Raw genomic sequence first — 26,138 nt, forward strand, 5'->3', positions numbered from 1 at the left:
GAAGGTGCTTGCAGATTCTGACTCGTATAGGCCAAAGCAATCGCCTCCACGATCCAGTGGGATAGTCGTTGCTTAGTAACAGGCTTACCCTTGTGAGGTTTAGCCCAGGACACGAAGAGTTGGTCATTAAGACGAAGCTCTTTTGATCTGTCCATATATGTGTGTAAAGCCCGGACTGGACACAACAGATCCTGCTGCTGCTCCCCGGAGGAAACCAGCTGCGGAGGAAATGCCTCAATGTCAATTGGGGTACACGAACCAACCACCTTTGGTGTAAAGGCAGGGTTGGGTTTCAACAACACTCTCGTTTGCCCTGGGGCGAACTGAGTGCATGAGGGATGTACAGACAGTGCATGGATATCGCTGACCCGCTTGGCGGATGCCAGGGCCAGTAACAGCACTGTCTTGAGTGACAGATGTTTCATGTCAGCTCCTTCCAGGGGTTCAAATGGGGTCATTTTGAGCCCATTTAAAACCACTGCCAGGTCCCATAAGGGCACCAGCGACCTGGAGACAGGGAGGAGCCTGCGCGCTCCCTTCATAAAACGGCAGACCAAAGGATGTTGGCTAGCCGTCTTACCCTCAAAGCCCACATGGCATGCAGCAATAGCAGCCAGGTACACCTTGATCGTGGAGAAAGCTCTGTGTTTTTCGATCAAGTCCTGTAGAAATGATAAAATCACCCCGACAGGACATTGAAAAGAGATGTGTCCTTCTTGAAGGCACCACTCCTCAAACACCCTCCACTTACAGTCGTAAAGAGACCTGGTGGAGGAAGCTCTCGCACTCTGAATAGTGTTTATCACCTTCTGAGGGAGTCCCACTGTATTCAGATTGTACCACTCACGGGTCAGGCCCATAGTGCCCCGCGCTCTGGGCGTGGGTGAAGGATCGCCCCCCCCCCCCCGCTTGAGACAATCTGTCCCTGCGTGGTGGGGGCTGCCATGACTGCCCGCACAACAGCTGATATATCTCTGCCAGCCCCTACATTACGGGCTAGGGTGGAAACATCAGAGTAAGTGTGTGGCGTTGCTCCTTCACTCTGGCCAGAGTCGGGGGTAACAGAGCCAGGGGTGGGAACGCGTACAGAGGACCCGGAGGTCAATTGTGTACGAGTGCGTCCCCGCCTAACAGTGCGTTTAAATCGTGCATTAAAGAGAACAGCTGTCATTGAGCATTTTCTCCTCTTGCGAACAGACTTAACGCGGCTCCGCCGTAACGCACCCACAGCGGACTCCCGATCCTTGGATGAGGAGTCCAGTCTGCATAGAGTGGTGCACCTCTGGACAGTAGTTCTGTCCCGAGGTGCATCACTCCCGGTACCTGTGTCGTTCTCAGAGAGAGGAGACGTCTGCCGCTCCAAGGGATCAGTTTGTGTGCCAGTGTGTGTGACTGGAGACAACACAACCTCCCCTGGCGGTTCATACACGATATCGTGTTGTCTGTCCTCACGAGGACATGATGTCCTCTGAGAGAAGGCAGGAAGCGTTTTTGGGTGGGGAACACCGCTAAAAGCTCCGGGTAGTTTACGTGTGCCCGCTGGAAGTCTCTGTTCTAGAGACCTCTCACCGGGCGACCTTCGTAAATCCCCTATCAGCCTGTCTGACCTGCGTCCGTGGTGACCACCTTCCATGAAAGGACGGCACCCGTAGGCGCGTCCCGCACTAGAAAAGTCGGGTGTAGTGCCACTACGCATTACATAATAACCAAAACTCTCCGTACGCCGTGGCGTTCGGGGTTTAGTTTTATTATGAGGCCCATGTTGAGTGGGTGCTTTACGAGGACATTTTCCTCCGTAATCTGACTCCGCTCGGTGGGCATTATAGATAAAACCCTTCTTTCTAGGAGAGAGAGAACCTCTCTCTCCAGAATATGGGTTGACTCTCTCTGGGTTTGTGAAAACAGATACATTATAACTGTTTTGAGAAGCCCAGGCAGATGTCGTGAGTATCTCCTGCTGTATGCTCCTTAGAGCCAGCTGGGATGTCACGCTTACGGCTCCGGCCGGCACTGCGCATGCGCGTGACGGAGGTGCCCTTACAGCTCCAGCCGGCACTGCGCATGCGTGTGGCGGTGGTGCCTTCACAGACCCGTTTATTATCCGCCTTTTGAGAGAGGCCGTAGCTGCTCTCAGAAGGGGATTTATAGTTAACGGACTGTTTATTGTCTTTCTTTTCATTTTTTTGAGCTGCGCCCTTGGCCGAAGCCTGGATGCGTCAGCGGAAAATGGTTTATTCAAACAAGAAAGATGTGACATGTGTTTTATGCGGACTTGAGGATGACGTTGAGGCATCTCTCGAGGCGGTGGGGACACATTTAGAGCCGGGGAAAGAACTTCCAGCTCTGTCACGGAGGGGAGAAGGAGGGGCTGTCAGGCCGCTTGCTTCTTCTTCCTCGACTGCTGGCCGAAATTCTGGGTTGGCTGCGCCTGGGCTGCAGCCGGAACCGGAGATTTTCTAGGCCAACTCGCCCTCATCTCCTGCCTGGGCTGGGGACTCGGGGCAGGCTGCGACCTCTGCTGTCCTGGTACTTTGAACCTAGCAGAGTTCGGTGCAGCTTGGGCGAAGGGCCGCTGTTGCGAAGGGCCGCTGTTGCGAAGGGCCGCTGTTGCGAAGGCAGCGGCTGGACCCTTCGAGGGAGACAGAGGTGGAGGGCCTCGTCTTCCTTCTTTTTCGACTCGCACTTCCTCTGCATGGAAGCGAGAGCGGGGAGCCGAAAATCCCCTCGGGAACGATGGGCATGTCAAGCACATCTTCCTTTTCCCGGTCTGGGAGGTTGGTGAATTTGAGCCATCTAGCTCTTTCCTGCACCACCATGATCCCCATTACCTTGCCCGTGGCCTGGACGGCGCAGCGTTGGACACGGAGACAAATGTCTGTGACCGCGGCTATCTCGTCCAGAGTGGCCGGTCCAGGATTGCTCGACATATCCTCACAGAGCTCCGCTTGGTACGCGGTTAGCATCGAGGAAACGTTCAGAGCCCTGGCGGACAACGCTGTGGCTCTGTAGGCCCGTTCAGTCATGGTCGACTGGAATCGGTCCATTTTTGCTGGCAGCGTGGGGTTCCTGCTTGGTGGCTGGCCCATCCTCGGTAGGAGGTGGGCTGCCACCAGCGGTTCCATAGGCGGTATGCGGAGCAGGCCGAGCCTCTCCATACCGTCACAGTCAAGGGAGTAGGCACCCTGGATTGGGGCCTTGTTGCTAAAGGGCCGGTCTCTCCACGAGACCGACACCTCATCCAACATCTCCGGGAAGACCGGAAGGAGTTGCCTCTTTGTCCTCGTTGTTTGGGAAAAAAGTTTCCCCTCGTAACAGGACCTGGAGGTCTCCTTGGCCATTTCGGGCCACGGGATGTCTAGCCTGGACGCGGCGCGCTGACACACGGCCTGCAGGTCCATGCTTAGACAGGGCGAAGCTGGTGTGCTATCGCCCGGGAGAGCAGCCATCGCTCCCGGCTTTGCAGCCTGAGCCGATGACATGAAGATGTCGTCTTCCTGCTCATCCGAGTCAGACAGGAGGAACTCAGAGGTATCCTCTTCGTCCTCCATGTAGTCTAACTCTAGGACATCTTCCGCGGGTGAAACCATGGTGAGGTCCAGCCGGGAGCCCCAGCTTGGTATAGCGGGGGGCCCCGTTCCCGCGTCTCTTGCCGCCACCGGGTCTCGGCCTGATATGGCGCGGGATTCCGGTTCTGCGGGTGCTGCTGTCGATGAGCCCCAGACCGACCCAGTGAGGGGCTCCATCTCTGCGGCGGACGCCCCCGTGTCTTGATTGCCGGTCGGCAGATCAGTGGACATGAGGGAGTCCCGTCCCGACAGGCTAGCTTGTTGTGCTAACCTTCGGTGGAGGCTCTTCATAGTGAAGCGGGCACAATGTCCGCACAAGCCGGGGTTGTCAATGGCCTCCTGGGCGTGTTCCAGCCCGAGGCAGGACGAACAGATCTGGTGTGAGTCTGTGCCTGACACTTTCAACCCGCAGCCGCAGCGCCGAGCCTCCGAATTCCTGACTCCTCTGGTGTGAGGGAGAGAGGCGTCCATCTCGTTCGCCGTGAGGCGTGGAGAGGGCCCGCTCGTAACAGGTACGCCGAGAAAGAAAAAGTGTTACCAATCTGTCTTTAATCCGGGGGAAAAAGGACAGTGTGGGTCTTTTTTCTCAAAGGATATTACCTGGTGTGGTAATATTCCTGTAATCCTTTTCTCCTCCGTGAGAAGAGAGAAGAAAAAAGCGTCCTCGCTACCGTGGTGTCGGTAGTGAGGGGAAAAACACAAGCTAGCAACGGGTGTGTTGCTAACTTGAAGTCAAAACCTTACCTTAACTCCAGAGGAAGAACGGCGAGGTTGACTATAATACTAACTGGTGTGTTAGTACCATACTCTTCTGCGAGGCAGAATAGGGTAGCCGGCTAACGCCCGTCGACCGAAAATGAGCTTTGGTTCAGTCTGTGGACTGTTAAGCTAGCCCGGCTACTATTAGAGATGTGCTCTGAAGCGAGAAGAGGTGTTTGAATGACGCATGCGTCGTGGCGCAGGCTACTTATAGGGTGTGATTTCCCCTGACGTCAAGATCACTAGCCAATCAGGATTGGCGTAATGAGATTGATGCTTCTGTTTGCTCCGCGATGAGGCGCATCCCATAGTGAGACATCGAACGGAGTGTTATGAATGAGAACTCCTTTACTTGTTCACTCTCTAGGCGTTCAAGAACCTTAGCCAGAACTGACAATTTAGAGATGGGTCTATAATTGTTTAATAAGGTGGCCTCCCCTCCTTTTAGTAGTGGCAGGACATAAGCTGACTTCCATACTTTTGGGATTTTGTTCGTGCTGAGAGAGAGGTTAAAAAGAGTAGTAGGTGGAGCAATAAAACGCTCCTGTGAAGAAATGGCAAAGGATATAGGACATTGGAACATTTAAATTGCCATTACACAAACAGTGAGGCCAAACAAAAGCAAGATGTTTTAATTCAAATGTGAGTAAAACTCAAAAAACACTTAGATAAAAGATTCAATGGTGATGATGAAAGACAAAACAGTACAATTAGAATACATTTTTTTTTTTAAAACAAGTCAATGAATACAAAGACAAAATTATAAAACAATGACAGCAGACAAAGGAAAAAAGACGATAAAGCAAGTCTAGCTATAAAAATGGGTTTTCCACATAGAAAAAAGAGTCAACCCCCGGTACTGCAGCATCACGGAACAGTCTACCTTCCATCAATTAATAATCAGCTATTTCATCTTTAATTAACACTATCTTTAAAGCACAACCCTTCACACACCACCATCACTTCAACCACAGACACGCAAACACACAGTGTACACTTCTTTCAGAAAATGTGGGCATGCAGATATACAGAGAAACGCTGTTAAATGCTGACAACAAGAACAAAAGTTATATCCGCTCTGATTCCTTCACACACATCAGTCCCTCTGACTGAGAGCAATGAGACACACGAGGGAAACAGACGGATGAGAGTCCCTCTGTGATTTACCCATTTACCCACTGTACAGCTGTGAGCACACACACACACACACACACACACACACACACACACACACACACACACACACACACACACACACACACACACACACACACACACACACACACACACACACACACACACACACACACACACACACACACACACACACACACACACAATTAAGTGACTTATACATATTCTAAAAACTGACATTTAGCTGATTTTCTGGACTATCAGAACAGGTCTTCTCCTTTTTTGACATAAGTTTGGCAATATCTCCTTAGAACCTCTGTTTCGAAGTATAAAGTGACCCATGGTCTTTGGTAGCACTTTTTGGTTTGTGCCTGATGGCTCTTACAGCAAATACCCCCCAATGTACAATACATGTTAAAGCAACACATCCTCACTCCCAGGTCGGCCTATGTTGACGTTATGTCAAGTCCCCTGCCGGCTTTTTCCAACGCAAGGGGGGGGGCCTTAGCGTCCATTTTCAACGCGAGGGGGGGGGCCTTAGCGTCCATTTTCAACGCAAGGGGGGGGGCCTTAGCGTCCATTTTCAGCTTTCCGGGATGTCCATGTGCTTCTATGGACGCTCATGGAAGCACGGCATTCGTTTGTGTCAACTGCCCTTAAAGGCAATGAAGACACTACACTGCCCAGAATCCCCAGCTATCGTTTGGACTACACCATGTGCTCTGTTTGACAAACCCCGTGATAGTCCTCAAGCTCTGTGATTGGAGAGTGTGCTCCGAGGGTTACCGAGCCTCGAACAGCACTTGAAATGGGATGGAACCACGGCAGACTGTTCAAAACTGGATTTGAACGGGTCCACCGCGTCCCCCCCCCCTCCCCAGAACTACACATGCTGGCTATTCTGTTTCGCAACATGTTCTCTATGGCACGTCTCTACTGGGAGTTGTAGTTTTAAAAGACGTTTTCGTATTTCCCATAATAAGAAGTTGCCAGTATTAAACTGTGTACATCCCTGGAGGTTTAGGGGACAGGAAACACTCACATTTAAAACATATAATTAATAAATGGGTGAAAATTGCTGGTGCCCATAATGGGCAGTATTAATATATATACCCACACGGCCAGCTAAGGTCAGAAGAGCTTTATTTAACAGCTGGACTTATGTTTGTGACCCCTCCTGTTGTTAATTGATAACATTACATTACATTACATTAATTGATAAGCCTGAAACATGCACTCGTCAAGGTTCATAGGCACATTTTGAAAATATGGCAGTAGCCATCGATCAGCTTAATATAAGATATACTTTATTGATCCCAAGTTGGAACATTTGCATTACATCAGCATGTGTAACAGTTAAATCTGCAGTGGTGTTTATTTGAAAATCATTTAGTATAATCACACAAATTCTGTGTTTTATATTTAACAATTCTGTGTTCTTTATTTATTGATTGTTCAATACCTGACAAGGCCGGAGATGAAATATCTGCATACATCTTATAAGAGCATAATACATTATGTATAATATCAGTTAAAATAAGTGCTTCAACATAGTTAACATTGCTGGAGGTATGCACAAATATTGATAGATGTCTTGTAATGCACTATTGAGGAACCTGCGACCCAAGTTTTTCATTCAGTGCAGAACTACACCATACCTATATGATATGTCAATAAACCTTAGAACATCTTGAAATCTTGAACGGGATGTGCAAAATAGTCATTATATACAGTCTTTAATTAACTATTAGTAGAGAATAACGAGTAATGAATATACTTTATAGGGATCCTATTAATATCTAATAATAAAAATAATGAAATTCAATAACATGCTTTAACCACCAGGTGTCTCTTTATATCATCTGTGCACCTTTATGGTGTAAATACAGCCTATCTACCAATTGGATCAAATATAAAAGTGAGCCGAATTAGTGTTGATACGGCAAAGAGACGTATTGTGTGAAAAGAAATGTAAGATGTTGTTTAATGGCTGATATATTTATGATCCACGTCACGTTTTCAGTTCCTCATGTTTGTCTTCTCATCAGGGCTCTATAAATACAGAACTACGGCAGATATGTAATATGTAATGCAGCCGAACCGTGTATTACAATGCCGTTATGTGATGACTTTCAAAGAGAAAAGCAAGCACACTCGGAATAAGGTATTATTTTATTTTCTTTAAACGTTTTCGGTCTGTTTCCGGTATTTGTTAATGACGATGTGCTGTGAGATGTGAGACTGGAATTGCACAGGGGGAAATAACGTATCTTTAGATGCGGATTTTGTTAACTAATATGTTTGCGCTGTGGACCAACACTATACATTGACGGGGAAGGGGGTAGCAATAAAGATAACACCATTAAACAGTTACACAACATAACAGAAATAATATCGATAGCAGCGTCCCTAGCAACCACCTTGGTAACAATGAAAACGTTGGACGCAATTTCCTGAAGTAATCTTCGTAATAACTAGCAAACTAAAGATCATGTAAATCCACTGCACACATAATCTGAAATAACAACTCATATTTCTCGCATCAAATGACATCAAAACGCATTTTAATAGCCAAACTAACTTTAAAATAGGCATTTTACACCCAGAATAAAACGAAGTTCGGCCATGTTTTCTTTTTCTGCAGGGAGAAATGATAGCTGGGGATGCTGGGTAGTGTAGTGTCTTCTGCCATCATTTACTCCGAAAAAAGATTTGTTTCTCCGAATCGAAGGGGAAAAATACAAAAGCATTGCACACAATTTAAACCAATCAATGTTGTGTAATTAACAAGGATAATCTGGTGTTTTTTAGTCGATGAGTAGTGCAGATATCACTGTAAAATCAATCGTCAGTAAGGGGAATATTTACTTCCGGGTGTACAATTCTCCGGTATCCAATGAGAATGGACGCTCACATTGCCTTTAAGGGCAGTCGACACAAATGAATGCCGTGCTTCCATGAGCGTCCATAGAAGCACATGGACATCCCGGAAAGCTGAAAATGGACGCTAAGGCCCCCCCCCTTGCTTTGAAAATGGACGCTAAGGCCCCCCCCCCTTGCGTTGAAAATGGACGCTAAGGCCCCCCCCCCTTGCGTTGGAAAAAGCCGGCAGGGGACTTGACATAACGTCAACATAGGCCGACCTGGGAGTGAGGATGTGTTGGTTAAAGAAGGCTGTCTAACCCTGAGTCAAGCTGTAAGATGTCAATCAGCGGTACAGTCATAACTCCCTCTTATCCGTTTTTATTCTTTCCCTGCTCCTTCATGTTACTGTAAAGCCTTCAGCTCTGCTTGATTCACACTTCCTCAACCTGCTCTGGCTCTTTATATTATTCTGTCACCTGTTTCTTTCCACAACGTAGTTTAAATCTAGAGAGGCAATTTATTTTAAAAGCAATTTGTGTTGTGTTTATTGAGATTATATTTATACTCCAAAAGCAATCAATAGATCAGATATATATGGCTGTCACAAGCCTGTAAAACGCCTTTCAGAACAATTCATTTGGCCCGCATGAAATGATAGGATGACCCTAACCTGCGCTTTGTCACAAATCCTGTTTGTAATATACATGGATCGGATTTCGAGGCGTAGTCGTGGGGGGGGGGGGGGGTCTGCAGTTCGGTGGACTAAGGATTGCACCACTGCTTTTTGCAGATGATGTGGTTCTGATGGCTTCATCGGTCTGCGACCTTCAGCACTCACTGGATCGGTTCGCAACCGAGTGTGAAGCGGCTGGGATGAGGATCAGCACCTCCAAATCTGAGGCCATGGTTCTCAGCAGGAAACCGATGGACTGTCCACTCCAAGTAGGGAATGAGTCCTTACCCCAAGTGAAGGAGTTCAAGTATCTCGGGGTCTTGTTCTCGAGTGAGGGATCAATGGAGCGTGAGATGGGCCGGAGAATCGGAGCAGCGGGAGCGGTATTGCAGTCGCTTTACCGCACCGTTGTGACGAAAAGGGAGCTGAGCCGGAAGGCAAAGCTCTCTGTCTACCGGGCCATTTTCGTTCCTACCCTCACCTATGGTCATGAAGGATGGGTCATGACCGAAAGAACGAGATCGCGGATACAAGCGGCCGAGATGGGTTTCCTCCGCCGGGTGGCTGGTGTCTCCCTTAGAGATAAGGTGAGAAGTTCGGTCATCAGGGAGGGACTCGGAGTTGAGCCGCTCCTCCTTCGCGTCGAAAGAAGCCAGTTGAGGTGGTTCGGGCACCTAGTTAGGATGCCACCTGGGCGCCTCCCTAGGGAGGTGTTCCAGGCACGTCCAGCTGGGAAGAGACCAAGGGGTAGACCTAGGACCAGGTGGAGGGATTATATCTCTTCGCTGGCCTGGGAGCGCCTTGGGATCCCCCAATCAGAGCTGGTTGATGTCGCCAGGGAAAAGAAAGTTTGGGGCTCTCTGCTGGAACTGCTACCCCCGCGACCCGACCACGGATAAGCGGGAGAAGATGGATGGATGGATGGACCCTAACCTACCCTCTTTATCCCTCTCACCTTTAACACTGGGCTTTCAGCAAAGTACGGTTAGCTTACATTTACGCATTTCCTCTTAGCCACAGGGTTCATTTGGGACCATCAATAAATTACCATTTGAATGCCACAATATCATGGTATGTTGGTTTATCTTATTTTCAATTTCTCCTTGTAAACTTGCATATATTAGTGAAAATCATGATGCAAGTATTTTAAACGTGTCTTATGTGGCACACCATTTTGATTACGAATATATCACGAGTTGATTCTTTCAATAGTTTTCGTGTCAATTGACTCCAAACCAGTTATGACACGGGATAGAAAATACACCCCTTTTTATTGGATTTTAGTGTTTCTTACAGTTCAATAAATATTGTTTTGAAAAATTCTGCAGTTTTTTCATGTTTGTCAGACATTTTTCGAATTTGTTTCATGTGACCCAATGACTCCAAAATAATGTAGCATTGTATTTCTACATCATGGGACAGATCTCTTTTATTTCATTTGAGTGTTTTTTCAATAGCTCCAATTTCATGTCTTTTGATTTGTATGTGTTTGCGCTGATGAATACACATTACATTACATTACATTGCATTTAGCTGACGCTTTTATCCAAAGCGACTTACAATAAGTGCGTTCGACCACCAAAATACAAACTTGAAGAAAACAGAATGATATAAGTACATCAGGCTTCATAGAGCAAAAACATTTCAAGTGCTACTCAACTGGCTTTAGATAAGCCAGCCCTTTATTAGTATATAAGTGCTTTGTTAATAGTTTTATCGCTCGAAGTGGAGTCGAAAGAGATGAGTTTTCAGTCTGCGCCGGAAGGTGTGTAAGCTATCTGCTGTCCTGATGTCAATGGGGAGCTCATTCCACCATTTTGGAGCCAGGATAGCAAACCCACGTGTTTTTGCTGATGGGAACTTGGGTCCCCTTCGCAGCGATGGTGCAGCGAGCCATTTGGTTGATGCAGAGCGGAGTGCACGTGCTGGGGTGTACGGTTTAACCATGTCCTGGATGTAGGAAGGGCCAGATCCATTCGCAGCATGGTACGCAAGTACCATTGTCTTGAAGTGGATTCTAGCAGTTACCGGAAGCCAGTGGAGGGAGCGGAGGAGCGGCGTGGTGTGGGAGAATTTAGGAAGGTTGAAGACCAGACAAGCCGCTGCATTCTGGATGAGCTGCAGAGGTCGGATGGCACATGCAGGTAGACCAGCCAGGAGGGAGTTGCAGTAGTCTAGGCGTGAGATGACGAGAGCCTGGACCAGAAAGTGCGTCGCTTTCTGGATCAGCTGGGGACGCATCCTCCTGATGTTGTAAAGCGTGTATCTGCAGCAGCGGGTTGTAGCAGGTCACATCAGTGCCTTGATTCAAGATACTAGCAGTAGCAGTCTACTCTCAGGCAAGCTCAGAAATAATGTTTTGATCCACCCCATATACTCCATGAGCTCCTACCAGATGGCAGACGATAAAGAGGAACCTAACGTAAAATCAACTGCTTTAAAAATTAATTTCAGCCTACCCCAATAAAAAATGTAAATGATGTTGCTCAAGGCTTCAAGGGTTGTGCAAGTGATTGATGATATGATTAGGGGTGGTGCAATGTGTTGCTTGTTCTTTTCACTGGTAGTGAAATGTGTGCCATATATGTATTGGGATCTGTTTGAGTATACACTCTTTTGTTCCTAGGATTATTGTTTATTATAAGGCTATGGAGGCAGATAGCATTATATGATAAAACAATGTGTTATGTGTAACATTTAATTCCAAAACTAATTTCCCTATGGCAAGAATAAACTATATAGATAGCGGATGAGATATGAGTTGATATTCGTATCACTGACCTCCGCCCCACACTCTTGTGGACTTGTCAAGCAGATGCTCATTGAGTGCTTCAATGTGTTATGTGGAAACTTTCAGGCTTAGATTTAGTTGGTTACTTTCCAAATCTAGCTAACCCTGGTCCCTCAAATGTTGCCTTCCCCATCTCAAAGAGAAAATGTTAAATGAATGAGATACAAAACCATACAGCATCACTGCCTGTTATTTGACATATAACCAAATAGGATAGTCCTTTATTAGTCCCACAGATCCACACATGTTTGACAGTCTGAATGGATGAATTCATAATATTGCACATAATAAAACAATTATGAATAGACAAAAGCAGCTGTTTGGATCATTGCATGTGATCTCGGTTGCAAAAACAATTGTTTTATACCTATGCGTGAATGTGAGCTCTGTCTGACATTATGTTTTTTTTTAAACATCCATATCTCCTCCTCACACTTGCAGTCTCACGTTCAAGCCAAGAGTGTGCCAACACTCTGTCTCTCTGTTGTTGGTGCCATTGAGTCTGTCTTGTTGCAGGAAAATGTTTCATGGACTTCCAGGCTCTTCTGTGTGATGATATTCCAGGTTGATGTTCATTCTGCAAACACGGAACAACTTGTATGACTCTGAAGTGACCGGCATCTTCACCACATGAAGCAGTATTACTCGTCCCTAAACATCAGGCAAAGAGAAACTCACATGTTCAGCTGAGTGTTTGGAGTTTTTTTTGTGGAATGGGATGTAGAGGACGTATCCATCTGGGGTGTTAAAGGTACCAGTGCTTGATCAGGAAAAGTAAAACTTTGATGACGAGCTTTATGTTTTATGCAGTTGTCCCTCAATCAAATAAATGATTTTGCAATGGATCAGGTTAAAAGTATCATTCCATTTTCAATTTTTGTAAGGCAACATATACTTAAATATCTAAATGTAGGATGTCATCGTGTAATTAGATAATGAATTCAGAAACTCAAAACATCCCCATGATGGCATATAAACATGCATGGAGCAGCTAAAAAAGCAGCTGCAGCTCAAATCATGATATAATGTAATGTCTATTGTGTGACATCGCCCTCAAGTGGGCACATTCCTTAAGTGCAGGATTTAGACCTAATAGACCCTCTGTTCACTGCAGGTGGATAATTCAAAAAGTGATATGGATACAAGTTTTAGGATTAACAGCATCATGTTTATTTATTATTTTGTTTATTAAAAGAATGCCCAATAGCTGATGACATGGCAATGAACTAATCTCTCAGGGCTCCACATCTAACATAACATACAAAACACAACTTGAAAAATATTGATATACAACTTCAGTCATATTCAATTATATTCATAACATGTAACCTTAACTTTTGGGAACTGTTTCTAAGCAGAGGTGGAAGAAGTACTCGAGATTTTGTTCTTAAGTAAAGTACCATAGTGTAGGAAGACTCTGTTACAAGTAAAAGTCCAGCATTCATAATCTTACTATAGGAAAAGTAGAAAAGTATTAGCATCAAAATATACTTAAATTAAATTACCAAAAGTAAAAGTATGCTGCTCAATATCATAGCGCTGGGGATGTCCCCACCACTTTTTTAAATGGCCAATTTTGTCCCCATCACCTTTTTTAAAAATAGCCTTTAAGTATTGATTTAACTATTGATTATAAAATCACATTCTTAATCCAAATCTGCAAAGTAACTAAAGGTATTAATGTAGTGGAGTTAAAGTACACGATTTACCCCTAAACTGGGTATAAGTACAAAGTAGCAAACAATTGAAGTACACAAGTAACATTGAAGTACCTCAAAAATATATAATAAGTACATTACAAGTTAATCTACGTTACTGATCTGTTTTGCAACCTCAACGTGTATTTTTCAGATACAAACGACCATACTGGAAACTAATTATTAAAACAAATGTTTAATGGACTTTCATTCAGTTAAATAATAGCAGCAAAAAACTGCTTAAAGTGTACATGTTTTGTTTTATAATAATTGCCATGAGTGGAATACAAAGAAATACAAAAATAATAGAGGTTGACGCTCTGACGTTCTCATAGAACTTAATCATAGCCTGTTAAGACTTCACAGAGGCGGTATAGATCTGCAGTTCTGCAGAACAGCACATGAGGGGGTAAAAGGGAACGAGTGTGCTGATAAATTAGCAAAAAGTGCACTACAGAAGGAAATAACATTACCAGTTTGACTTGGAAAAGGGAAGGAAAAGCAAAAATTAAGAAAAAAGGGGATGGCAGAAAAGGTGGGAGAAAGACCAGAAAGGCAACGAGTATCATAAAGTACAAAAAACAATTACAATTAATATTTATAAAAAAAGAAACAGAAGGGAGGAAATCATGATAGCTAGACTCAGACTGAATCACACAGCATTGAATAGTACGCTGATGTCATGGGGAAAAGTAACAGTGACAAGTGTAGGAACTGTGGAGTTAAAGAAATTGTGGAACATGTCTTGTTACATTGTAACATCTATAAAGCTGAAAGAGAAAAACTAAAGGCTAAAGTTTTAGAGGCAGAGAGGGAATGGAGTGTGGTTGGTATTTTGGGAACAAAAGGAGAGGGAGTAAGAGCTACCAGAAAGAAACTGTTTACCTTTAGGTCAGGAAAGATCATAGATTTTTATTTTATTTTTATTTATTTCATGTTTTTTGTTGATTTATTTATTTGTATTGTTTGATTAGATCATAGGTTAAGAGATGGAATGATATGATGATTCATACTCATGTACAGTAGGTGGCGGTATGCACCTTTAAAGTTGTTTGCAATCCGCCAAAAACTGAGAGAAGAAGAAGAAGTTGTGCTGCCTGCCCTTCACATCCGTCTACATCCTCTGAGGCTCTGCTCCCTGCCGCAGCTCAACCATGGCCCTGCTCAAGTCAAACAAGGTGATCTACTGTCTGGGGAACATTTCTCCGTCCCTGGGGGTCCTGTCCACCCGCAACAGGTAAACCTCAATAACCCGTTAAAACTATCAGAGCCAGAGACATATAACACCCGTTGTCTGGGTGATCCCCTCTCACATTAGTGTCACAGCTAGCATTAGCTTGAGCAGCAGACAGGTCGCTGTTCTAAGGTTAACGCCTCTGTCAGCCTTTAAAGTGCTGTATCTCCATCGCTCTGTGATTACTTCAGCTATACTAGCTTGCTTTAGTGATCAGGGGTCACATGATTTTAATAAGCCCCGGTTTGCTGTCTTAGTTTGGCTCCTGTAGCGTTTAATGTTCATATGTATGTAAACGTTACAGACTCCGGTTTCTTGACTCGATAGCCTCATATGTAGGGACACTTTGTGCTAGACTTCCTCTCCGGTTACCTCTTATTTGACCTCAGAGAAACTTGGTGTTGCTATCGGTTTAGCTGGCTGCTGATGAAAGTCATGTTGGTGTGTGAGCGGTACAAGTTCCTGTTCAGAAGTCCCCCGATGTATAGGCGAGAAAAACAAACTCGTTTAGGCTTATTTATTTATAATATAACTTAACTATATTAATATTGTATTCTTTTTTTCTTTGGTTCTGTTTAAAAGTCCAAAAAGAAAGGGATTTACACGATCGCGATGCCCTTAGCTGTAAAAATCCCATGCACGGTTTGAGCTAAGCGACTTGTCGTAGTTGGAGAAATCGTGCAAGCTGATTGGCTGTCCTATCCCGCCTATGATCCCTGATTGGTCAATTCCCTGCGATGAAACTGTAGAAGTCACCGATGTCCTTTCAGTGTCTGCTTGGAGGGCAAACCGATTTCTTTATGCATCAATGGTGCAACTCGCATGATATATTTCACATATAGCTTTTGTAAATGTACACAGTTTCATCGGGCGTTTTGTACATGTCTTGTACAGCTTCAACTCTTTTATCCCAAAGTGTAACCGGTTTTCGTTTTGCTAGCTAGTGCTATCATATTTCTGTCTGTGGGTGTGTTTAAAATTTTAGGTTTTTTTTCATGCTCAAGCACACCAAATAATACATACATGTCAATAGGCTTTTCCCCTTTCCACCACCATTACTTTACGTTTTTTTTCTATGTTTGGCCTTAACATTACATAATATTGTTTGAATATGGATCCCCATTTAAGATCGTAAATCCGGTTCTGTAACTTCTTAGAAAGGCTGTTGATCAGGGATAACCTCAGTCAATTGATGTTTATAAAGCTCAAAGCTGTTCAAAGGTTCTGTGTGCACACTTCAGTTTTCCTGAAATTAATACCTCCCCTGTTTGCACTTAATGTTTAAAAGTATAAAGCATATAGGCTTAATAATAGCATTTACAATAAAACAACACTATACAATTCAATGAAAGTAATATCTCTGAAATTCTGAGCATTGTAAGCTTCAACAAGGTCACTACTGCATACTATTCATTGATTAAACTGGTTTGTCAGGTAACTGAAGTTACTGTCAAATAAACCAGTGTGATCTTTTGTTTGGGGTTAGGAGACTCTTGCCCTTTGCAACATGTTCCGACCTAAATTTAGCTGCAAAGTTTAGTTGGCTTACAAAGTAATGTGGGCAGCAATGCAGTAAAGGTCACACATGCAACACCCTCATGTATCAAGCTGATGTGAATGTAGCTAATTATGCATCTAAAGTATGGTTCTACTCTTCAACAAGAGTTGACAAACCCAGATTTATTTCAAATACCTCTTATTTTCCCAGACAGAATGAGAATGTTGAAGAACCCTGGTCAAATTCATAAGGTTACAGTGATAATACAAGTATTATTTTTTTAGCGATCCTTTATGACATAAAAGCCAAACATCCAATAGCAATTAAATCGATAGAACTTAATGTGAATTATCATACCTTTTTTTTATGGATTTTATTTGGTATGTTGTACGTAACAAGTCTAAACTGCATCTAATGCAATTATGCAGCCTGCACCACTGTCATGTGCATAATGAGCTGCAGACTGTCAGTCTGAGGTCAGAGGTCAGAGGGCATGGGCTTTTACATCTGCCGCTGACTGAGCTGTCTTTAATTCTGATTTACTTTCTCCTCTCTCTCATCTGGTTTGTTCATAGTCAGGAGTATTTCGTAGCTAAAGAATAATATAAGTAAAACTGGTTGGAAATGCAAACAAATTAACAAGCAATTGGCCATATGATGGAACAATTTGAAAAAGCATTGCAAATATTGCCAAGCACGTAGGAAAGGTAACAAAAACGGTTAATAAATCAGCATCCTTGTTTGTCTTTTTATTTGATTGTATTTATATTTCTCTCACTATAAGGTGCCTTATTGAGTGTTAATAATGGTAGGAATATTAGTTTGGTGAAAAGGAGAGATTATCTTTGTATGTAAGTACTGTATTAACTGTTAGTCTAGTATTTGGACTCTGGACCTTCTGAATGGATTAAAATGTTTGTTTGGTGAAAGATGTGTCCACTGACCCGGTGTCGTTCATGCGTCTCTACGTCAGTGTGGTATCCTCAGGTCACATGAGGAGATAAGCTAAAGTATTAAGGTCTGCAGCGGCTAATGGCTAATACGGCCTTCACATGAGTGTGACCTGTGTCACATTGGGCTGTACAAACTGAAGAAGCAGCTTATTTCATTATCTTGTAAAAATGCATTCATGTGTCTAAAGGAAAAAGCTGTTAATCAGAGCAGTGTGCACAGATAAACTCTTGACTTTCTTCCGTTTTTGCACATCACATTCACATCACTATTCATCTGATTTGCAGCTCATGGTGGGGTGGAGTGCAGATGGGCCCCCCCGATCCCATCCTGGGGGTCAGCGAGGCCTTCAAGAAGGACAGCAACCCCAAGAAGATGAACCTGGGAGTGGGAGCCTACAGGGACGACCAGGGCAAGCCCTTTGTGCTCAGCTGTGTCCGCAAGGTATGACTGTCACCAAGCCTGCCAGTGAATCAGCTAATGCTACATTACACACCCAAACAGTGATATATGTATTTTTCAATGGATTCTATTTCCTTAATAAAGTATTATGTTACAATAGTGAACTAAAAGAGAGCCGCGGTGCTCAGATATTCAGGGAGAAGGATGGTTTAGATTTTCACGATGTTTGAAGAGTTAAAGGTCGGTCCGGCTCGCTGTCTTTTTCATTGGTGAATTGTTGTTTTGTCATGCTGAGTTTAGCAGCTGTAGCAACTTTAAGAATCACTTTAGTATTCAATAGAGGCTTCTCAATACTCTAATTTCCCCTCCTCGACTCCTATCCTCGAGACTTAAGAGGCTTCTCAATACTCAAATTTCCCCTCCTCGACTCCTCGGTCCTCCGGTAGTGACCCGGAAATGAATTTCAGCGCGCCATTTTGAAGGACGTCTCATTACTCAAAATGCACACCGAGGACCGAGGATCGATCATCGAGGAGGCTCTCTGGAGGAGCTATAACCGAGGATACACTGATGGTTCCTCCACGGCTCCTCCGCGGATGCATTTCCGGGAACGGTGGAGGCGTGACGCACGGCCGGACTTATCTCAGCCAATGACAGCTCTGCATGCATCCCCTGGATATTATTTGAGAACCTGCTCTCATCGCAACGCGATGTTTACAGAGAGAACAGCTGTGAGGTCCTGCAGAAAGCAGAGCAGTGTGTAGAATATATATCACTCAGTATAACAGGCCTACTCTCTTTATTTGCTTTAGTTTAGTAGATATATACAAACAAAGAGTCCATATTTTTCTAAAACCATTTAGTGCTTCACAATAAAATACACAACGGCTGTAGCCTGATTATGCTTTAGCAGCTGTAGGTGTGTGTGGTACAGTATGTAGGTGTGTGTGGTACAGTATGTAGGTGTGTGTTGTACAGTGTGTAGGTGTGTGTTGTACAGTGTGTAGGTGCGTGTTGTACAGTGTGTAGGTGTGTGTGTTGTACAGTGTGTAGGTGTGTGTTGTACAGTGCGCAGATGCCGCGGACAGACGGGTCTCAGTTGGTTTGATGTCCTTACTTTTAATACTTGCAAATACAACTTTTGGCCCGTAATTTCAATTCCCCATTTCAGCGACCAGAGAGAGAGGGGGGGGATATATCCAGTCTCTGATTGTGTTACGTTATTATGAGAGTGCTCTCATACTTTAAATTGTATATATTTATATAAATATATTTGTGTGTGTGTGTCCGCATCTGTAGCCTGTTATTGTCTCATTATACCGCACTCTCAATGAATTCAAAGTAAATATGTGGGGGAACAATGTTCAGCTGATCTAACAGAGATTATAAAATATGACAAAACACTCGACAGCTGATGCAGCTGTTGCCACGTAATAATGAACGGACGTCGCTTTAATATGACCGCTCAGAGGAGAGGAGTTCTCATTTCTTTAAACGTCTGCTGCTTCCCCTCCTCGGTCCTCCGCTCGCATCTCCTGTGGGCAGGTCTAAGTCTCGAGGAGGGGAGTCGAGGAGGGGAGTCGAGGAGGGGAAATTTGAGTATTGAGAAGCCTCTAGTCCCACCCACAGGAGATGCGAGCGGAGGACTCGAGGAGGGGAAGCAGCAGGTGGTTAGAGAAATGAGAACTCCTCTCCTCTGAGCGGTCATTTTAAAGAGACGTCCATTAATGATGACAGGAGGCACAGCAGCCCTCTGTCTGATGGACAGATGTGTTCATGACGACTTATATATTTACTTTTAATTCACTGACAGTGCGGTATAATGAGACAATAACAAGCTACAGATGCGGACATATACACACACATATATTTATATAAATATATACAATTTCAGAATCAAACAAGTATGAGAGCACTCTCATAACGTAACACAATCAAAGACTGGATATATCCCCCCCTCTCTCTGGTCGCTGAAATGGAGAATTGAAATTACGGGCCAAAAGTTGTACAAGTATTAAAAGTAAGCATAGGACACCAAACCAACTGAGACCCGTCTGTCCGCCGAATCTACGCACTGTACAACACACACACCTACAGCTCCTAAAGCATAATCAGGCTAAAGCCGTTGTGTATTTTATTATGTGAAGCACTAAATGGTCTTAGAAAAATATCGAGTCTTTGTTTGTAGATATCTACTAAACTACATCATACAAATACAGAGAGTAATGTAGGCCTGTTATACTGAGTGATATATATTTTACACACTGCTCTGCTTTCTGCACGGACCTCACAGCTGTTCTCACTGTAAACATCGCATCGGGGTGAAAGCAGTTACTAAAATAATATCCAGGGGATGCATGCAGAGCTGTCATTGGTTGAGATTAGTCCGGCCGTGCGTCACGACTCTTTGAAACATCTCTGTTCCCGGAAATGCATCCACGAAAGAGCCGTGGAGGACCCATCAGTGTCTCCTCGGTTAGAGCTCTTCCAGAGAGCCTCCTCGATGCTCGGTCCTCGATGTGCATTTAGAGAAATTAGATGTCCTTCAAAATGGTGCGCTGAAATCCATTTCCGGGTCACTACCGGAGGGTCGAGGAGTCGAGGAGGGGAAATTAGAGTATTGAGAAGCCTCGCATGTGTTTGGGTGAAACGCACATGTTAATAATCAGAAGAATTTCTGCCTTACTATCGTGAGAGAGATTGCGCTGTCACAGCTTGCATAATGTTTTTTACAAAATGTCCACAAAATCATGGATTTTTGATGTACAAAGAAGGGACTACCAGTCAAGGAATCTTTTTTTGCACATATTGATTTGGACTCTTTCCTTCCAGGCCGAGGCGATCATCTCATCCAAACAGATGGATAAGGAGTACCTTGGCATTGGTGGTTTGGGGGAGTTCACCAAGTCCTGCGCCCAACTGGCTTTTGGTAATGATGCTGAGGTCTTGAAAAGCGGCAGGGTAAGTTGAAATGCTAACCAAGGCAAATGTCATTAATTTAATTAATTTCAAAAAGTCAAAATCAGTGCAGCAAGTCTCTTTTCCCAACAGCACATCACTGTCCAGACCATCTCAGGAACTGGATCTCTGCGCATTGGAGGCAACTTTTTGGTGAGGTCTTTTTATATTGTTCATTAATACGTTTAAGGTGACACTGGATAACTGACCAGAATGTTATTTTTTCACAGTCTCGCTTCCACGGAGGTCCACGTGATGTGTATCTGCCCAAACCCTCCTGGGGAAACCACACACCCATCTTTAAAGACGCAGGCATGCAGCTCAAGGGGTACAGATACTACGACCCGTCCACCTGTGGCTTCGACTTCACAGGAGCTCTGGATGACATCTCTGTAAGATTTCAATGATAGATTAGCCAATATTTACATAATATTATTCAGTAATCAACAAGCCTTAGCATAGTCCCTAGGGAATATACTTTGATTAATAGTTCAAGTTTGCATCTTTTAATATGCTCTGAATTAGGAAGTCCATTCAAAACACAACATCAGAGTATTTTAACTAACTAAACTAACTAAAAATAGAAAAGGACATGACACAAAAAAAAAACAGTGACACGACAACCAACCTACAAACAAGCTAAAGACAAAAACATAAAAGGAAGGAACATTGATAGCATTACTGAAGGATACCTTATTGTTTAATGGTTTAAGATGGGAACATCTAACTCTTTTAAATAAGCAACATGTTGGCAGCTGAGACTGAAAAAAAAAAAAGTCTCCACTATACGAGGTGTTGTAATTGACCAAAACTGTTTTATTATGTCACAGAAAATCCCAGAGCAGAGTGTGATCATGCTGCACGCGTGTGCCCACAACCCCACCGGTGTGGACCCCAGGCCTGAGCAGTGGAAGGAGATCTCTGACATTGTGAAGGTGAGTCTGCATCCTGTTGGCAAAGCTCTGTAAAACCTTTGCAAACACGTTATCTGAAAATCAGAAGGTCTTGACAGTTCAAAAGCCGAGATGATAAGCACTGTGTGATATCTAGCTGTAAATGATTATGAACTTGTTATCTCTCTTTCTTTCTCACCCTTTAGAAAAGGAACCTGCTGGTGTTCTTCGACATGGCCTATCAGGGCTTCGCCAGCGGAGACATCGATCGTGATGCCTGGGCTGTGCGCTACTTCGTCGAGCAGGGCCACAACATCCTGCTGTCCCAGTCCTTCGCCAAGAACATGGGGCTCTACGGTCAGTCAGGGTTCACTATGGGCTCTTTAAAAAAACAACAAAGACACACAGATAACACTACAGCAATGAGATATGTATCATTATGTAAGAACTAAAATTGGCATCAGTAATTTTCTGTTTGGTTCTGTTACCATTTTGGCCAAACTGCAGGATCTATTTGAAAAGAGAGTTTAATTTAATTCAAATTCTTCTGTGAAGTTTTTTAAAGTGCCTGTCGGAGAATGGAAAATCTACATAGAGGTGAACTGAAGCTTGTGTTTACCAACACCCAGTGGTACAAAGTAGTTAGTGAAACATGATTTATTTAAATAGGCATTAAGACTTTCCAAAGACTGAATATATATATATATATTGTATAATGTTGGACAGATTTGTCTCTTTTCCATATGGCCTAAAGCGGTCATGTAGTAAAAAGTCATTATTATGAATCGATTTTTTTGGACTTGGTTGGTTTCTTCACAAAAACAAGTCCTATTGACCTCACAGTGACAATCATTTAGATAAAAAGACTGAAACAGTAATTACATGTTTCATATTTTACAAACAGGGCAACATTTGTCTATTTTGGCATACTGTTCTGTGACTGTTGTTTGTAACCTCAAACCTAATTTATAAAATAAAACATTTATACAAAATACAATATACAGGTTGCAAACTTACAGCAAAAATAGCGATGTAGTGAGTCTATCATTATATTGTTCTTTTATATAAATGTAAGGTGTTATAGCCTTTTTGCCCTTTTATCGCGGCTCCTTGTGATTACTGAATTAAATCATCGTTATTAGCCAATTAAATTAGTTGTGGTATTTCTCTCACATGTTGGTCAGACTCACTGTAAACCGCTTTGTTTAACACTTAACATGCATGTTGATATTCGCAGGTGAGCGTGTGGGCGGCTTCACGGTGGTGTGTAAAGACGCAGAGGAGGCAAAGAGGGTCGAGTCTCAACTTAAGATCCTCATCAGACCCATTTACTCCAACCCACCCATGAACGGAGCCAGAATCGCAGCAACCATTCTCAACACACCCGATCTCTACTCAGTCTGGTATGTGCTTATAGATGCATATATACACAACATATTATCTGAACCGAGTGTGTAGTTTGGATGTGTGTTAGAAAACACTTCAAGTCTCTCTCTTTCATATTCTGTTCATGAAACATCCCAATATGTATTTCCTGATTTGATTTTGTTCATCCCAGGCTGGGTGAGGTCAAAGAAATGGCTGAGCGCATCATTAGGATGAGAGAAGAGCTGACGGCCGGTCTGAAGAAGGAGGGCTCCTCCAAGAACTGGCAGCACGTCATCGATCAGATCGGGATGTTCTGCTTCACTGGACTCAAACCCGAACAGGTACACACGTGCACATCTCGTTTGCTTTTGAGTGTTGATAATAAAGGACAGAAACATTTCTTCATCATTTAAATGTACTTTATAAATTGCGGCCATACAACAAAAGCTAAGGAAAAGTTTCACAGTTTGGAAGAAAGAAAAAAATGTGTTTATACCATTCACTTTTGTTTGATACAATACATACCATCCAAATAAGTTTGACCAGTCTTCTCATCTAACTCTCTTACTTGATTTATTATATTGAAAAAGGGACTTCACACATTTCTCTTACATGATTATAAACTAGCATTTGTGTTCGACTGCCACAGCTGCTCTAATGTAGTCTAATTGTATCGTTTATCTGTTGTTAAGGATCTTTTCTATTACAGTACTATAAATCTGTGGCATTATTTCTATCATAAGAGTTTGATTTATTTCTTAGATCATATTTTAATAACAATGGCTTTGAAAAGCTGTTATTTAAAAGGTGTGAAATACACTAATCACCTTGTAGTCAATGTTTAATTAAATTAAAATATCTGTCCATTTGCTTTTCTCACTTACAATATATGCAAACAGACATCAAGGGTTTCAATGAATTTACTGATACATTTATATTTATATTAACGTTTCTCAAATGACACCTTGATCATAGCAGCAACAAAGCGGCAAGTTAGAATCACGTTAGACCTCAGTAATGAGCAATCACAGGCCCATATCAAACATCCCACTTTTGAGTGAAATCATTGAATAGGCTAACGGCTAAAAATAACTTCTAGGCCCTCAATAATAGTTTGGATGTTTGATGTCTGAGTGCTACTTTAAGGTCTTAAATGACATGCCCTTTAAACAGTCATTGGAACAGTTTCAGTCTTGGTATATTTGGATCACAAATGACACGAGCACCCACAACATATTAATATACACACTTTAATATCTCGCACCGTGTTCAACTTGTTAAAATCCAATTTAATGGACAGGGACTACTTTGTGTCCAGCGATAATTAATCACCCTGGCGTACAAAAATGCCAATGAGTTTTTCTTCTGTTCAACTTGCCCCTACTAAGTCATACATTTAAAAATATCAAAATATCTTAATACCATATAAATACCATAACTACGCAAAAACGATTTATGACTTCAATCTTATGAATTTGTTTAAATGTGTGCCTGCTATTCTGTTCAGATCTACTTTCACTCAGTACCTTTTTAAAGGTCGATCAGACATCTATACAATGAAAGGACAAAGTGTAGTGGGGATATTTGATGCTAAATTACTGGCATGTGGATTTTGAGTTGAGTGTGTCCATTTATTTGTCCCGCAGGTTGAGCGCCTGACGAAGGAGTTTTCCGTGTACATGACCAAGGATGGCCGAATCTCCATGGCAGGCGTGACCTCTGGGAACGTGGGCTACCTGGCTCAGGGGATCCATGCCGTCACCAAGTAGAGTGGATCCTGCTGGCAGAGCTATGAAATCAAAGCAGCAGTGTGATCGAGGAGCTTAATGCGTCACTTATTCTCTGTCTCCGCCATTCCACCTTTTAGAAAAGAGCACTATGTTTAGTTAGACATTTTCTTGATCGGATTTCATCATGAGTTTAACTTGGAAACTGATGTCGAACACATTTCGATTTTTTGTTGATGGTTTACATTTCACTAAACTGGCTCCCCTACTAAATTGTAACTCACATGTTTTCTCCCTGACGGATCATCTTTTCTTATTTATTATCTGGAATCAACTCTTGGCTGTGCGTTAGTGTCCTCTACGTGTGCCGTTCATCTGCTTTTAGCCCACTCACAATAAAACATCCAGAATCGGGGTAATGTTAGACTGCACTATTGAGGTCTCTGTTTCTATGTGAAAGCCTGTTTCTATGTGAGTTTTTTTTCTTGTTTGTTTTGTCTCAATTCTAATAGTGGCATTTTAGCACTTTATAAGTTGTCAGGCACTGTTTGCGTATCCAGATTAGGCTGATCTGTGATTGTCCATCTGAACTAATCAATCATCCAGTAATGTCTTCATTATCTGTCTTTGGAATTTTCCTTACCATCTCCCTTGTAATCGGTACTTTTCCAGAGGGTTTTGTGAGTTTTTATTTTGGTTTCAATAGTTGGTGGTAACAACAGTTTCTCAGTCAGTCCTTTTTCAACCCCTTAAATAAAAAACAAGAACACAAGCCAGTTTTAATTTCAATCATGGAGGCTTTGTATTTGACACAAATTTCTATGTGTTGTTAATTAAGATGAGTGGGGTGCGTTATGGGGTAAAGAAATATATTCATGCTGCTCATTCACATTATGGTGTACAGTGTATGAATCTGTTCATCTTGTTCATCAATGTTTTGCATTCTGTCAGAATATAATGGATCACTGGACATGTACCTTATTGAACAAACAATAAATGGTTATAGAGAAGTGCTAATGTGTGACTTTTAAAAAAAATATAACATCTTGCTCATCTCAGTTGATGGGTTTACATATTCAACACATACACCGTACTTCATCTTAACAATGTCCTGTATAATAAGAATGTGTTAGTTTTCATCCTCTTGTTTGTCACTGTAAGGTGTTCGAAAGATTATATATTGATTACAGTGGAGTACTAAGGTTCCTCTGATATTGAACTGTAGGCCCCTTAAACTTTGACACGTTTCCCGTTGTCAGTTGTTGTCCTTATGTCTTTTAAAACGGAAAAATACGTGATGTTTACTTACAAATTATTACACATTTTGAGAAGACTTTCACTGTAATCTTATTGCGACACTGCATATTTGTTGTGTTTAGAACTATGCTTATACAAAAAATGGGTATCCCACATAACATTTGATATTTATTGTATTTTAATGTTTAGATTAGATGCTTTGGATTTATAGGATATAATTTAGATGTCTTTAATGGCTAAAGAATAGGGAAAAACTATGTTTGATAGGCTTTAACAATGTGATTCATCTAACTTTATCCCACAAGTCACCGATAAAAATATGTGTATGGGTTATTTAGCATTTAATTAACCAATTACGTTAAAAC

At 42.9% G+C, this 26,138-nt stretch overlaps 1 protein-coding gene across 1 annotated transcript; it reads left to right on the forward strand.

Moving 5' to 3' along the window:
• The first annotated feature begins 14,564 nt into the window (after window positions 1-14,564).
• LOC117468263 (aspartate aminotransferase, mitochondrial-like) lies at window positions 14,565-25,526 on the forward strand. The gene is made up of 10 exons (XM_034112286.2): window positions 14,565-14,722; window positions 17,456-17,612; window positions 20,403-20,531; window positions 20,622-20,681; window positions 20,759-20,920; window positions 21,359-21,463; window positions 21,628-21,778; window positions 22,659-22,824; window positions 22,980-23,130; window positions 24,436-25,526. The coding sequence occupies exons 1-10, from the start codon at window positions 14,640-14,642 to the stop codon at window positions 24,556-24,558; spliced, it is 1,287 nt and encodes a 428-aa protein (XP_033968177.1). The 5' UTR covers window positions 14,565-14,639; the 3' UTR covers window positions 24,559-25,526.
• The last annotated feature ends 612 nt before the right edge of the window (window positions 25,527-26,138 follow it).

The sequence above is a fragment of the Pseudochaenichthys georgianus genome, chromosome 3, assembly GCF_902827115.2.
Source record: "Pseudochaenichthys georgianus chromosome 3, fPseGeo1.2, whole genome shotgun sequence".
Lineage (NCBI taxonomy): Eukaryota > Metazoa > Chordata > Actinopteri > Perciformes > Channichthyidae > Pseudochaenichthys > Pseudochaenichthys georgianus.